The 16,034-nt window shown below is 45.8% G+C and overlaps 1 protein-coding gene across 1 annotated transcript in view; it reads left to right on the forward strand.

Moving 5' to 3' along the window:
* Positions 1–16,034, forward strand: part of SMARCA2 (SWI/SNF related, matrix associated, actin dependent regulator of chromatin, subfamily a, member 2) — a 171,003-nt gene that overhangs the window by 46,509 nt on the left and 108,460 nt on the right. The window contains exons 10-14 of the mRNA XM_040620135.1: positions 6,766–6,819; positions 9,589–9,719; positions 9,946–10,003; positions 12,302–12,402; positions 13,958–14,105. Of these exons, the coding sequence (XP_040476069.1) occupies positions 6,766–6,819; positions 9,589–9,719; positions 9,946–10,003; positions 12,302–12,402; positions 13,958–14,105 (492 nt within the window). The remainder of the gene's footprint in view (positions 1–6,765; positions 6,820–9,588; positions 9,720–9,945; positions 10,004–12,301; positions 12,403–13,957; positions 14,106–16,034) is intronic.

A 16,034-nucleotide genomic window follows, 5' to 3' on the forward strand; every position in this document is an offset into this window, starting at 1 on the left:
GGAACCTGTCATAATATTTTCCTTGGGGCTGCCAACCCCACGTGATCTATGGGTTGGCTTTCTGCTTCCTTCCCTTTGCCCTCTGGTTTGCTGATAGCACGCATTCTTTCTCTTTTATCCACGTGTCCGGCAAATATTACCTGGACACTTCCCATGAGCCTGGCAAAGTGCGCAATGCTGGGGGAGGAAGAGGGAGATGTTGAGGAAAAGCACAATTGCCCTCTCTCTCAGTTCCATCAGAGTGAGAGACAGACATTGATCAAATATGCACCCCCAAAATAATCATAAGCCGTGATGAATGCTGTGAAGGAAGACTGGGAGCCAAACCGGGGAGGGGACTGATTTCCTGGCAAATGAATGATCGATAAGATACCAAAGCCAGTCCCACTCCCATCAGCCCATTAGGAGTCTCTGGGCGGCTCCCACTGGTTGTCTCACGTGATTAAATGTGCAGAATCATTGCTTTATCATCAGCCCTCTGCCTCTTCCCTGGTGTGCTTGCAGAATGCCCAGCATTGGAGCTCGCCCTGCCCTCAGCAGGACTGAGGAGGACAGGCTGCATTTCCTTCCGGGGCCATCTTGCTGGGATGAATGGGATAACGACAAAAGAAACCAGGCCCCTCCGCAGTCCTTCCTGAAAACCATCTCTTTGCTGGGGCTTAGAGACTTGGTTCAAAGCGGGTTACCCAATTCCAGATGCACCTTTATTCAAGTGCAAAGAAAATGGATGCTTTCAAAAGCTGATTATTTGACAGTCTGGATTATCTGTCATTCTTCCCTCCATTAGACTGAATGATTGAGGGTGCCTTGTTCCAGCTTCTCTGTTGGGGAGGAAGGCTGTGTCCAGAAGCTTAAAAATTCTGTGCCGACCCTTCCAGCTCTTCTCACAGAACCAAATATGATGCTGTGCCTATCTGGAGTTTGTTTTTTGCAGTTATGTAAGGCCTCAGTAAGCCTTTGTTTCTCGTGACCCCGTGGCCCAACAGCGTTGTGCTGTCGCAACAGGTATAGGGACAGCTAGGATACAGGTGCCTCTGTCTACACTGTTATAGGTGAGTGTGGTTGAACTTGTGATTTCATTGGAAAAGGATTATTATTATTTTTTCTAATATTACCCCAGTGTAACAGAGAAGGCCTCTTTCTTTCTGGTGAAGTGTATTGTGTTTCCTTGTTGGTAACCAGGAGAGTGGGTCTCCTTTAACCTGCCATGACCGTGTTTATACCTCTGTTCTCTCCATTAGAGCCCCTGCTATGAAGTATACATTTAAAAATCATTCTAGAACTTCTCACTCTCAGCCTGGTCTTTCATTAATGCCCTTGAAGTGAAAGAAAGAGAAGCGAACTATATGTATCTACCTAGGCATTAGAGGAGGAATAATTTGCAAAGTATTGAAATATCTAATTATGTGAAACCAGCCTTTCAGTGTGACAGGATTAATGTACTCTGATGTGCACTCAGCGTGACCTTGAGGTCTCTGTCCTCTCCCATGACTGTTCTCTAACATCCGCTGGGTGACTACAGCATAAAAAAGGGCACGGGGCTACATAAAGCCAGCGGGGTGTGTACAGATGGGTTGGCTTTCTGCTTCCTAACGCAGAAAATTGGGCCACCGCCCAAGAGCTCATGTCAGTCCACAAACTTCTAAGTTCATAACTGTGTTACGAAAACGTATCGTGTTAATTTGCTTGTATTCCCCTATAGACTATTTCCTTAAAAGATCTATTGCGTCGTGCTTCCGTCTCTGGGTCTGTGAGAAGGTGATGGGATGACACGGCAAGTGTACCCACAGCACTCAGCAGGTACCCTGACACGCAGTAAACGCTAGTACTAGCAGTGGTCTTAGCAAACAGCTCTGTGGTGTAAATGTAGGGTAGCAATTGTCGAAGCGTGGTTCGAAGGTGTTTTTGTTTTTTTTTTTTTTTTAATAAAATCTTCTTTTTCCCCATGTTGTATATTCTCTGTGATGTCGAGAGAATAAATGTTTGGCTACCATTTTATCCCCCAGTTAGGATCAGTTAGGTCCTGGGTAGGATGTCTTTTCAGACAGTGACAGGTTCTTTGACCATTGAGGCATTCAGTTGGAAATGAGGACTTACACTTTTTGGTGGACTCTGCTTAGCCCTCCCTCGCTAGCTCCTGCAAAGAGAATTTTCTAACTGTGGGGCCTCTCATTTGCAGTGGTTCCTGGTGGCAATCAGGTGGTCCTTGCAGAACTCTAAGGTGTTTTTCCTTAAGCTCTGGTGACGAGCCCAGGCCAGTCGCCCCCCCACCCCGGACCTCCCACGTCCAGCCTACTACGAAGTCTAATCCCTTCACGGTTCTGTCTCCCGAGCTGTCGACTTCAGGCTGAAAATAAATATTTAATTCCTTCTTCCAGATCTTTTAATGCAGCATATACCAACAGAACTACACCCTTGTTGTGAATGTGTGACATTTCTTGGAAACTCATGACACTAACAGGAACCAGCAGAGATTCCATGGGGGACCGCTGTGCCAAGTATTTTTTTCATCGTGGTGTTTGCTCTTCCTTCTGAAAGTTCTTTTATTCTCTTCCTCAGCAAATACTCTTACAAGCACATCTCAGTACTGTGACGCTTTGGAGGGGGACTCTTTCTAGCACAGCATTCTCTGCTGGTCAATATAGCAATAGGAAGTGTGTTTTTATCCTTTTTAGATATCAACAAATCAGAAAAACCTCTTGGTATAATTTCTGGTGAAAAGAGCATGAGATGCAAAGTAGTAATGTGGTTGAGACATTTCTTTTCAGTTCGAGTTACTCTCCAGTTCTTCTCAATTCTTTTGTCTCTCCTGTTTGCCCCCAAGGTGAAGATTTTCCCCTGCAAGGAGAATTTCACAGGCGAAAGGAAGGTTCTTTTTCCTTGTTTTTTCCCAAAGATTTATTTCTTTATTTTTTAGAGAGAGACAGAGAGCACAAGCAAGGGGAGGGAGAGGGAGGGAGGGAGAGAATTCCAAGCCAACTCTGCACTGCGCGTGGAGCCTGATGTGGGGCTCAGTCTTATGACCCTGAGATCATGACCTGAGCCAAAATCAAGAGTCAGATGCTTAACTGACTGAGCCACCCAGGCGCCCCTGAAAGAAAGGCTCTAAGGTAATTCTGGACATTTTGAGTGTAGGGGCTGTGGTAACGGTAGGTGAATATGACGTCACAGTGACAGAGTCATTTGATTATTCTAGTATCAAAATGGGTGAAAACAGAAGTTTGGATCAAAGTCCTGCTTAACTGGATTGACCAGTTACTTGAGTCAAAAATGTTGGAATTGGCTTTCTCTGCAGGCTGCGACCAAAGTAATGGGCAATTCCTGTTAATTTGATATTCTTGATCTTTTTTATTGCCTGATCACCTATCTTAATGCTCACAGGTCCACTGAAGTGACGGTAAAAATAACCCAGGTGGTTTCTGGAAACTTAAGTTTCCACTGAAACAGAATGAGCCCTTAAGGTGCCAGCACTTTCGAATGTTGCTTCAGCAAAGTATAAGAACACCTGCTGGGGGATAAAATGCACTCACTTTATAATATAAATTGTAAAATTGTAAAATATTTGGTGCAAACCTGTTTCTTTACAGATTGAGGCTGTGTGTGGCCCGCGTTACAGTAATCTGAGGGAAGCGCCCCACGGAGTTTATTTTCCTGAGTTCGGCTTACACGGAGTTTTCCTGTCTCGGGACTCCTTTGCCTCCTCACTCTTGTCGCTGGTTATTTTCTATACCTTCTGCCAGGAAGACAGGTTGCAGTGCACACAGCTTGGTGAACCTTCCCAAATGGAATTTCTGAATTGCCGTTGGCCTTGGAAGTTGGGAATTCAACCTTGGTTTTAGTTATGAGTGATGTGTTCCCTGTCCCCTCTCATCACTAGGAGAATTACCCTTTCCCCTCCCTCCAGCAACATGGTTAGCTCCCAGCTTTTTGTAGGTGGGAAGAAGCCAGGACGGAGTTCCTTTAGTCCTGATTAATGGGTGAATGGCAGCGGATTGTTTTGTTTTGTTTTTAATCAGTGGAAAAAATTAAGCTGAGGCATCCGCTGGTCATGCAGGATGTGTTTGTGATGGTGGGAGACACGGTGGTACCAGTCACAGTGTGTTTGGAGTTAATCTGGAACCAAGAAAAGGGAAGCATTTTTGTGTTGTGTTTTGTTTTGTTTTGTTTTCCGGGGAGGGGGTTGGGCAGCGAGGATAAAGCACCCCTGTGATGTGAGAACCAGAGATTTGTCACCAAACTGAAAGAATCCAAGGCATGATGGGAGAACGTGTTGTCTCTTGTCATAGAGTAGACTGCCACCTGGCTTCCACCTCCTGTAATAACAGCAGGATTGGGTGTAAATTCCGAGCGCCAGTTCACTGAGGAATTGTGCGTGTTCTTAACTGTTTTATGGCTTGCAAATTTACTGGCATCTGATTACAATAATGATGACTCATTGAGTGTGTGCTAAGTGAAAAGCATTGTTCTGGATGCTTTCCTTCCTTCCTTCATTCACCAAATATTTACCCAGTGCCTTTCATGTGCCTGGAGTCCTTGTAGGGGTGGGGACACACGAATGACAAAAACAGAAATCCCTGACTCCAGGCAGTGCAAGACAGCCAGTCTCACAGACATAAAGGAGTTGTCCTCCGACTAGCATTGAATCTTACATGGTAGAGATGGACGCTGGCCACATATATTTCATGGAGCCTTGGATCGTGCATCCTGAAAGAGAGGTCCGGGTCTGCCTCTGCCCTATAAGGGAGGGACTGTTACTGTCCCTTTTTTACAGAAGATGGAACTAAGACACACAGATTTGCTCAGGACCACACAGCTAAGGTCTCCCATAGTGAGTGACAGAGCTGGGATTCAAACACTGGGGGTCTAGTTCCAGAACCAAGTTTCTTAAATCTCCTATTACGTGGCCTCTTGAATTTGATACCGAATGGAATTTTTAAAATGAGTTTAGAGGATTTTAAGTAAAGGAGGGGCCTGATGGTGGGGCAGTTTTAGATACCACTCTAGCGAGTCAATAGCGTATTCATAGAAGACTATCCTTCAGAATGGTTTTGAATCTGTTATTTGTGGTCCTTCAAGCTCTTTAATGTACTATTCATTGAGATGGTGATCCAGTTCGGGTAGCTAGATATTGGAAATTGGCTTATCCATTGTCTCATTTGATTTTCTTTGTTGGCCAAATTTGTAGCTTATTTCTGATTTGTATGGAAAGAATGGTGGGATTAATTGATTTTCTCCCATTAATTAAAACCTTCGCCTGAGTATAGTGCCTGAGGATTCCAAAAATGGAACTGTTAGGGGCTGGTTGAAGAGATGGTTCCTTTTCTGAGCTCTTCTGCCATTGTTCTCTGTATCCGTCGCCTGGACATAGGGCTTGGTGCTTTTCAATGCTGATCCTTTCTTTTGAGCCTGTAAACGTTTCACTTTGGGGTGGCATAGATAGAAAATTAAATTCTTGGGAAATCATAACCAAAGGGAGCATTTTATTTCCTACTCTTTGGTAGAAATGCTACATTTTTTTTTCTTGCAGCATACATACGTGTATGTCTTGTAAGAAAATTTTGAAAGAACTTCAGAAATTTCAAACATTTATGGGAACTGTTTTTCTTCAGCGTAGACAAAAGGTTGGATTTTGAACATTTTCTATAAAAGCTGTTTTGTCAAGAGACAATTGAGTTATTTTCATGGAAAGCAAAAATGTATTATATAATCAATGCCTTAAGTAAACAGAGTAGAGTTAATATCGATTCTGTATCATTATATATATTTTTAATTAACTAAAGAGCCCAGGGGAGGAAAGCTCATTTTCTTAAATGCCTTGATAAAGGAAATGACTAAAGTTGTGTTTAGGGTTTTTTTTTTTTTTTCCTCATGCAGAAGTAGTAACTTTAAAATAAGAATTCTGTAAAGAATCCAGCAATAACTTTAAAATAAGAATTCTGTAAAGGTGATGGTAAAGATTTCACTTGTCAGAAAGGTTATAAATGTAAGAAATTTGAGGCTCTTTTGTTTTTATTGCAGATGAGACTCTCTCGGGTATGTACAAAACGTGACATAATCTTAGCTTTTCATTTAGGCTGTCTTTGAGGCACAGAGAGGTTAATGGACTAAGATATTGAAATATTTAAGAAATGGTCGATGACAGAATTTTTCATGAGCTCACAGTATCTGCATCAAATTTCCTCCTATTACCCACCGTGGAAATACTATGTAGTATGAAAAGCCAATTAGGTAGAATGGAAGACATCCCGAGAATTCCCAGAATGTTGTACGATTCTGTATTTTTATGACCTGAGAGCGGTTCCAAGTTTACTGGGGAATGGACATTTTTAGAAAACTTGTTAAGGGGAGTAAGAAAGTTGAGCCAGTTACGTCAGGCTTTGTCTTCCTGGTGCCAAACACGAGAAGGACATCTCACATGCGCTGACCTCAGCCTTGCTCCTTTCGTGTCTTCAGCCCTTTGGGTCCTAGAAGATGTCACCCACAAGTCTGTGGCATGTGCCAGTCTTGAATCGCACCTGGCTTTCAGTAACTCCCCCCAAGTTGCCAGCTTAAAAAAAAAAAAAAACACGAAGAAACAAAAAAAAAAGCCCCACACTTTGTCTCAGACAGTGAAGAGAAACAGAAATAAAAGGCATCGATACTTAGGCTCTGTTAGATGACGGTGGTGAGTAGTGACGAGTGCTGTTTGGGGCCACTGAGTTCCCATGAAATCCTTCCTGTAGCCGTCTTCTTGACTGACGTGTAACATCTGACATTGCTTTGCAGAAGGCTGAAGAGATCGCCGAGGGAGGAGAGTCTGCCCTGGGACCGGATGGAGAGGTGAGGAGCTTTGCGCCCATTCCTGCCGTGTTCTGCTCAATGAGTCCCCGCCATGCCCTACAGCGCCATTTTCTGTGAATACCAACTTTATTTTTACTCAGCTATTCGTTTCTAAGTAAAAATAGGAGTACATTAGCATAGTAGAAAATTAGACGAGTAGAAAAGGGATATACCGGAAAGTAATCTCCTTCCGTCTCAGACTGCCAATCAACTGATATTAAGTTTGTGTACCATTCCGGAATCTTCTGTGCGCATATATGTTTACGAATACATAGAATGTGTAAAAATTTTAAGTGATTCTATAATTGCATTTTCCCCGTAAATGATACAGAAGCATAAGCTATGACCCAGTTTCCTTAGTGCATTACTAATTTGAAATTATAAAACTCCATAAACACAAACAATTTACATATTTGGTGAGCTGCTTTTTTTGACATTTTTGTATAGGCTTACGAGAGAGCTTCTCTTCGTAGATCCATCAGCACATTCCTAAATGTGATTTCCGAGGATTTTGAAAATTCTCCTGAATCATGAGAACACAATTACTTATTGGATTTTTTTTTTTCCTCTAAAAACTCAAAAGTTCTCTGCCAGGGATTCACGTGAGGAGGCATAGCCCCAGAGCGGGGTGGGAAGGAGTTTGTTTCAAACTGCCTTCTCCTCTCACAGATTCTGATAAACCTGCTTGGGGGAACCCTTCTAGAATCTGTGCGTGCGAGGCGTACCGTGACTGTGAACGGTCCGGATCCAGAGACAAAAGGCTGAAACCACTATTCCGTGCAGAAACTTCTTGAACAATAAGTGTTGCTTAACCACTATAATCTATCACAAGGAAAGAAAGGATTGGGATGAGTGTCTAATGTGTCATGCACTCTCAGTGGGCCACTCTGGGGAAAGAATACTATATATTGGAGCACCTAGAAACAACTCTAATTTGTAAAAGCCCCCAGCCTTACCTAAGCACGCCTCACATGGGTGTTTAATTAACAAGCACACAGGGAGAGATTTAACGTGTTAGCGTGACAGTGCTCTTACCTCTTATTATTTCTGGGGAAAACTTGCTGCTGATCTTGGGCTTGTGACATACACCTTTTTTTTTTTTTTTAATCTTAACACACGTGCATTCTGTTTGCTGACATTGGCAAAGTGGACATCTTGCTCAGTTTGTTTTGAAATAATGTGCTTACACTCTGCCGTGCTCATTCAGGGCCTTTGCCAAAGTTCTAATTCCAGCCACAGCGATTCCCGATTTTCTCTGAGGCGTGACATAAGCAATAAAACAGGCTGTGTTACAATAGTTCAAGATAATGGAATATGGCTTTTCCAAGGGAGGTGATAGTGACTGGTAGATTTCCTTCTTTACCACGTGGGTGTGTAGATGACCTTTCACCCGAGGGAGGAAGCAGCACCCTGCATGCAGAGTAAAGGTGTCCCCGTCTGTTCCTTTAGCACATCAAAGAAAAAAGACAAGACAGCCTGGAGTGGGCCTTTTCTTTTTTTAAAGCCTTTTTTTGGGGTAGATAATGGCTAATATATTGGGTTTTTGTTTTTGTTTTTATTCTGATGGTGTTTTGTTGAAGGAGAAGGGAGAATGAATTTTTTTTTTTTTGGTCATTTCTTATAAGATATGGAAGTAAGCGACAGTATCCTGTGTTTCCTGTCATTTTATTTAACTCCAATTAAGAACAATTGAGAAAAAATTCAGAATTAATGAATTGTGTAAACATTGAATTTTACTACTTTTAAGGAGATCGATAACTTGGACTGCTCGCAGATCAAGCATTTATCAGCATTTCCAGGCAGCGAGCGTCTTGCCTGGGGTGTCTGTCCTGCAGGTGTAGTCACCCCGTAATCAGTAGCATTCATTTGCATAGGATTACTCCATTTTTTTAGGCCTTTTAAAACAATTTGTTCTCTGAAGTAGGTTAAACACGGCCTGTGCGTTTTCATTTATTCCCTTAACTTTCTGAGCAAGCCATTTTTCATGAAGAGCCTAGTAATGAACTTCAGCTCAGTCCTGGTCATTCACCCGGTTTCAGAAGAGCAGGGCTTCTGGCTTTAGCTCGCTCCCAGGTACCAGGGGCAGAGCTAGACAGCAGGACCTTTGGTTCTGCAGAAGCTGGAACGGGCCCCTCATGAGGTGACACAGGTTACAATTCCTCTTTCTTTTCCGCATTCTCTCAGAAACCACGACTTTGCAATAGTTGTTGGGGGGGTTGTTATTTGGGGGTTGAAGGTTCTTAGTTGCAAATGGCAAAATGACAAATGACAACTCTACCAGATTTATGTAAGAAGGGAATATATTCATAGGATATTGGGTAGTTCATCGGATCTCCAGGCAGCGTGGAGAGCATGTTTGAGCCTAAGGCCGTGCTCTGCTGTATGGCTGGTCAGCGAGGCCGTGGCTGACACGGGGCATCGGCAAGGGCTCGGCACGGCTGGTCCCTGTGCTCAGCCCTCCCTCCAGCATGCCTGTTGCTCCCGGCTTCCCCGAGCCTCGGGCTCCGAATTCCAAGCCTTGGCAAGGGCGTCCAGTTGATGGAGCTGAGGTCTTGCACAGGCACCCTCGGTGCAAGGGAGGCTGGTGTTTTAGTTTCTTTAGTAGGAGGTGACTTCCCACTTCCTGCCAGGACTCATAGGTGGCGAACTTCCCAATCACAGGAAAAGGTTTCAGGTGCTGGGCAGCCGAAAGCCTGAGAAGCATCCAGCACAGAATTAGGAGGCGGTCTTAACACCAGGCGGTGCCGTGTGTTTGTTTCTCTTTTCTAGCCCATCGATGAAAGCAGTCAGATGAGTGACCTGCCCGTCAAAGTGACTCACACAGAAACTGGCAAGGTCCTCTTTGGACCAGAAGCACCCAAAGCAAGTCAGCTGGACGCCTGGTTGGAAATGAATCCCGGGTATGGCACTGAAGCAGAAATTCCGGTGTCCAGTGTCATCTTAGATTTCTGTGGTCCATCCCCGTAAAATCTCAGAACCACAACATGACCTTCGCTGAAACGGTTAAAGTTTTTGCCTGCATTTGTCATTTGTACATAGAACACGCTAAGTGGGTCATGTGCGTATATGTTGTTTTATAATTTAAAAGAATTAAGCCCCGTCTCCTTCCCACTCCTTTCCCTGCAGTTACGAGGTTGCCCCCCGATCCGACAGTGAAGAGAGCGATTCTGATTACGAGGAGGAGGTATGTGGACACCTCTGTTGGTGCGGCGTACGTGGGAAGCCCCTGTGTCTGGCTGTCACTACGTCCTCCGGGGCTGGCCTCGGGGTGACCTCTGGAGCTGAGAATGCACCAGACCTGTGACGATGGTGTCTCGGAGTACAGTGACTGTGCCGGGGCTCCTGGCCAGTGGCGGGACTTGGAGAATTCTGAATTTATCTGAAACCAAGAGAAGAGAAGCTGGCATTGTATGGGAGGTGGTGGAAAGGTCTTCTGGGGAGAACTGGAGATGGGTTACTTTGGGAAGGCAGTGCCACCCCAAAGTTTCCGGCGTCCGTTAGGCCTTAGCGTCTATTCGAAATTCTAAGTCTGGAAGCTTAATGAAAGGCCAACACAGACTTGGGGTTGATGAGGTTATTGATCCTCTTGGTTTCTCTTTAAATGTGATTCTTGTTTAAATCCCTTGGATATTCCCGTCACCCAAAGAGAAGCACATTTCTCAGTGTCTTGGAAGGAACGGTCAATAAATTTATCTAGAACCTAAAATGGTACTCTTGGATACTTTTAACAGAACTTAAGAAAGAGTAATAAAGGTTTTTTTTTTTTTTTTTGATCAACTACGAAATGCATTATAATTACAAAGAGAAGGATTAAAAGAAGATTCTATCTCCTTTCTGAGAGCACTGTTAGTGGGTGGTCCTCAATTCTGTTTGCCAGCGTTGAGGAATCCTGGTTCAGAGAGCGCCGTGGCACAGAGGCCATAGACTGGGCGAAGCAGCCCTACCAATCCTATCGCTTACCAGAATTTTAAGACAATTGTGATTTTCTTCTATTTTGGGGCCCCCCCCTTTTTTTCCTAAATTAATCTTCTGTGAACACTTGTTAACTTTTACAAAGAGGAGGAATAAAAAAAGTTATGTTTAAAAAAAAATACCAGTAAAAAACAGCTGCTTTGGGCTGCATGTGATTTATTTTTTACAGGCCACTTTTACTCTGAGATCTTTGAAGCTTAAAGAAGCAATTTTTAAAATGTTTCTTGTTCAGTTGGATGAATGGGTCCATAAGTGACCCACTGGAAGAATCTTGTCACTGGGTCAGAGAGCCAGGGAGGGACAGAGGGGCTGCTGAACCCACAGATGCCAGCCAGGCCTCACAGCCACAGACAGCTCTGGGCAGCTGGGGTTAGAATGAGCTCTGACCTGGGGGTCTATGAACCCGAGTCCCATCTCAGGTCTGCCACTCGTGGCGAGTCACGTCCCTGCTCAGAGCATCATTCCTCACCTGGAAAACTGAAGGAGCTGGACCGATTCCTCACCTCACTGCCCACACCCCACCCAGCATCTCAGTGATCCGTTATCATAGGTTTGATCGTTAGCATTCATATCACGTCAGTTCATATTTTTTCATTCAAGAGTTATGGGAAAGCATTATTCTCTTAAAACCTGCTTTTCAAGAAATTCCACGGGAGAATGTGGGCTTAGCTCTGAACACCAGTGGTTGGTCGTGGACATAATGACCACATAGCGAAGCATTCCAGCTGATCAGCAGAACGTAGTACGCAGTTGAGAGGAGGAGGTAATGAGTCCTTTGCCAAGTTATTGACGGTTTTCATCGAAATATTCCGAGATCTGTGATGTGAAGTCGTCCCAGAGCAGTGTGTTCGCAAGCACCAGCCCCTCTACCTGGACAGCGTGGGGGACAGCCAAGCCCCACTGGCATGATCTGGGAGTGTTTTTATGAGAAGGGCAGTAGTAAGCCTCTAAGTCTGGCTTTGGAGAGAAGACTGTAGAATGTTTCTAAGTTAGGGCAGGTACGGTGTGCCGGACTCTTTGATAACCCATAATAAATGTCCATCTGATGTGACTTTTACATATTTATTCTTGGGGGCAAGGGTTCTAATGGATCCTCAGAGGGTTTCTTCTGTTCTCTTGCTCCGTGATTTAAACGGAAGTGGAATGGTGTGTGGCCTCGTTGAGGGAGGTGTTAAATTTACTTTCTCCCTTCATCATATTTACTCTGCAAAGCTGAATACCATTCAGTCTCTCTTCAGAAAATGCCAATCCTAGGGGCGCCTGGGTGGCACAGTGGTTAAGCGTCTGCCTTCGGCTCAGGGCGTGATCCCGGCGTTCCGGGATCGAGCCCCACATCAGGCTCCTCCGCTGGGAGCCTGCTTCTTCCTCTCCCACTCCCCCTGCTTGTGTTCCCTCTCTCGCTGGCTGTCTCTCTGTCACATAAATAAATAAAATCTTAAAAAAAAAAATGCCAATCCTAGAGACGCCCATGTTGAAATGGAATCCTCCCTGTGTCTGTGTTTCCTCCCAGGATGAGGAAGAAGAGTCCAGTCGGCAGGACACGGAAGAGAAAATACTTCTGGATCCAAACAGTGAAGAGGTCTCCGAGAAGGACGCCAAGCAGATTATTGAGTATGTATCGCTTAGTTTTCTCCCTTGTGAAAATGTGTGTCACCAGGATTGTGCTTCACAGATTTTCTTTCAGAAAACTTTGAGGAAGGAAGCCGACCACCTTCATGGCCACATTCCCCTTGAAACGCTGCCGTCGGAGGTCACCACCCCACTTGGGGTGCTCGGCTCCTTCCTTCCTCCTGGACCCCCACCTCCAGCTCAGGCTCACTCCTGAGCTTCTCACCCACCTTTGCACTTCACCCCAGACTGAGCTGATCCGGCTGGCCCCACTAGCTGCCTGCTTGGCGGCCTTCCCCACCTCCCACAACGGCATCAGTACTCACCCAGGAACGTGCGTGAGAGATGCCGGACCCCCAGGTCCCCGCTGCCAGCCAGCCCCCCTCCCACGTGGTCTCCACAGCACCCCAGGACCCCTCAGCACCCCGTGCAAGGGCCAGCTCCATTCTTCATTCGGACCATTCTCCCTGTCAGCCCTTTCTTGTGCGGCTCTAATCTTAAAACTTGGGGGAAATGATATGTAAAATAGAACATTTAAAAGTAATGAGATTTAAAAAAAAAAAAAGCAGGGGCGCCTGGGTGGCACAGCGGTTAAGCGTCTGCCTTCGGCTCAGGGCGTGATCCCGGCGTTATGGGATCGAGCCCCACATCAGGCTCCTCTGCTATGAGCCTGCTTCTTCCTCTCCCACTCCCCCTGCTTGTGTTCCCTCTCTCGCTGGCTGTCTCTATCTCTGTCGAATAAATAAAATCTTTAAAAAAATAAATAAATAAATAAATAAATAAATAAAGCAGAAACAGGCATTGTAATATTTTCTCCTTTCTTTTTTTTTTAAAGATTTTATTTATTTATTTGAGAGAGAGAGCACGAGCAGGGGGAGTGACAGGCAGAGCCAGCAGGGGGAGAGGCAGACTCCCTGCCGAGTAAGGAGCCCAATGCAGGACTCGATCCCAGGACCCAGGGACCATGACCTGAGTTGAAGGCAGAACGCTTAACCGACTGAGCCACCTGGGCGTCCACATTTTCTCCTTTGATTCCAGGGCTGCAGGCGCCACGCTAGGAAACTTGGTATTCTGGGTCCACCGTGCCTCCTTCCCTGAAGGTTTAGAACCTCCCCCCCCCCAGTGGCTCCTCGCTGCCTGTGAAGTTAAATACCAGCTCGCTAGCAAGGCATGGGAAGCGGAAGCCAGCCTGTGTCTTTCCCGTCTCTGTGGTCATGTTGCTCCCTCCCTCACGTGCCCGGAAAGCTCTAGACGGTTCTGTGGGTAGGATTTATCTTTGCATCTGGAGAGCCCAGGACGGCCTGCCTGGCCTCGAGGTCATCTGCAGGGATACGGTTCATGCTCGCATCAGTCATTTGAGGTCAGGCGGGCCTGCAGGCAGGTCCTGACTCCACTACCCTTTACGTGGCCCAGGCACATGAATTAACCTCTAGCTTGCTGCCTTTCTGTGAGCGTTACTGGTCATGCACTTCAAGCAGAAGAGAGATGATCAGTAAACCATGCTTACCGCGGCCGTGGTAGGTGAGCTGTGGATGATTCTCCGCTTCCTCTGTCTCAGGACGGCCAAGCAGGACGTAGACGATGAGTACAGCATGCAGTACAGTGCCAGGGGCTCGCAGTCCTACTACACGGTGGCCCATGCCATCTCTGAGCGGGTGGAGAAGCAGTCTGCCCTCCTCATTAATGGGACCCTGAAGCATTATCAGGTAACTGGCGGGGGGGGGGGGTGCCTTCTTGGCAAGTCACAGCCCTTCGCCTCACTTGGGTTGGTATGTGTCTCGCACCTGCGTACGTGGATTGCTTAAGGAGTTTGATGCTGGTGAGGCCTTTGGGGTCACGTTGCTTGTAATACGGTGATTCTCTCTGGCGCCTGTAAGTCTTGCCTTAGGACGCTTCCGTTTCACCATCTTACTAGGGCATACCCGTTTTCTCTTCCGTGCATTTAGGATTTTTGTGTTGTAAGAGATACGGGCTTAACATTTGGAACGGTTTTATTGTGAGTCTCCTCACAATGGAAAACCCAGCCACATTCTATGAGTAGAGGGAGCATCAGTGCCTCGTCTCGAAATAAATGAAGTATTTCTTCCAAAACTTCAAGGTTGGCTCTAGTTTAATGCCATGGAGTCAGCTTCTAGGAGCCGCTACCTACTACATGTATACTTTTTCTAAGACACAATCAAATGGTGAGCTTTGGTGAAACGTACACTGTAAACAGAACAGACATTTCATTTGACCTTTTGGAATAAGGTCAGCTCCTAACTTCTACCTCCTGCCACTTCGGTGTTTCCCAAAGTGTGTTCCTTGGAACACTTGCTTGATGAGGTATCCCTTAAAAAGAAAAAGAAAAATAGATCCATGGTCAAATAAATACGAGAAATACTATCGGTCGCAGGCAGGATTGCTGTATAATTTACTTTTGCAGATTCGGGTGCTTATGAGAATGAATAGGGGCCCTTGTTATTAATACCAGGCATAAGCCAGGACCATCCTGAGCCAACCAGACATATGGGCACCTTGGCAGTGACCCCTCCCGGTAATCCCTGTTGTGCATGAGCACATTCACAACTCTGCAAAAATAAGTGTGTGATCGATGACTGCATATCAGCGTCCTACAGTGAAATCACTTTGACTTCCTATTTCCCAAATTTCTTGGTCCACCCAACTTTATGTTCATATATCCCCTATTAACATCCTGTAATTTAGGAAGTATGTGCTTAAAGTTCTCCCAACTTTGTGGACTCGGCTCCCCTAATCTCTTAACACCCAGCACTGTGCTGGCTGCCGCGACATGGGGGTGAAGGGTCCGGGGACTTCGGACCCTAAATCATTTCTAATGCCATGTTGATTTCCTCCTGCAATCCAACGCCTTTCTCATCACTTGTCCTTGCCGCCTTTCCAAACCTATCTCCCCCATTTACATCTGTGACCTTCATGCCCCTCTTCCTCTCCTGGGCTGCTGTAGACTTCCTACCATGCCTCTGCGTCAGTCCCCTTCCGGGCTTTTCCTCCACCAACTTCCTCCTTCCTGGACTCTGACCGCCCACATCGGACCGATGACATCCTTTCCATTTCTCACAAACCGATTCCAACTGTGGCTCAGTGCCCGCCTGGATCACCTTGTCCACAAGTAAACTTTCTGTCACCTGCTGCCTGACAGGTTTGTGTATTATTAATAGTTACGTAACCATGACATAGCAGGGGTCTTCCTGCTGCTTCCCCGGGAAAGCCACACACGTTTGGTTCGCTACCCAAACCCTCCAGTTCCATGGTCTGGGGAAACCCAGATCACCTCCCACCCATTTTTGTGAATTGTTCGTCTCCTCTGCTGCCAGTTTATGCTTCTGTTTCATCTGGGTTTAACATGAATCCAAAATTCAGCCCCTTTGCCTATTTTCATTAAAAAAAAAAAAAAAAATCCGCCACCACTGTCCAGATGTTTCTGGCATTTAGTTGACTTTCCTAAAGGTCTGGTGGTCTCGGGGTCCTGTTGCAGGCCTGCAGCCCCTCCTGCCCCCCACTGTGATTTCCGGTCACTTCCCTTCTTCTCTGTCTTTGCCCGTTGCCTCAGAGCTCTTCCTGTTTCTCTCATCTCTTAGTGTTGCGGTCCTTCTGCAGAATCCTTTAGGATGATTTGG

This window comes from Ursus maritimus, unplaced genomic scaffold (assembly GCF_017311325.1).
Source record: "Ursus maritimus isolate PB19 unplaced genomic scaffold, ASM1731132v1 scaffold_34, whole genome shotgun sequence".
Lineage (NCBI taxonomy): Eukaryota > Metazoa > Chordata > Mammalia > Carnivora > Ursidae > Ursus > Ursus maritimus.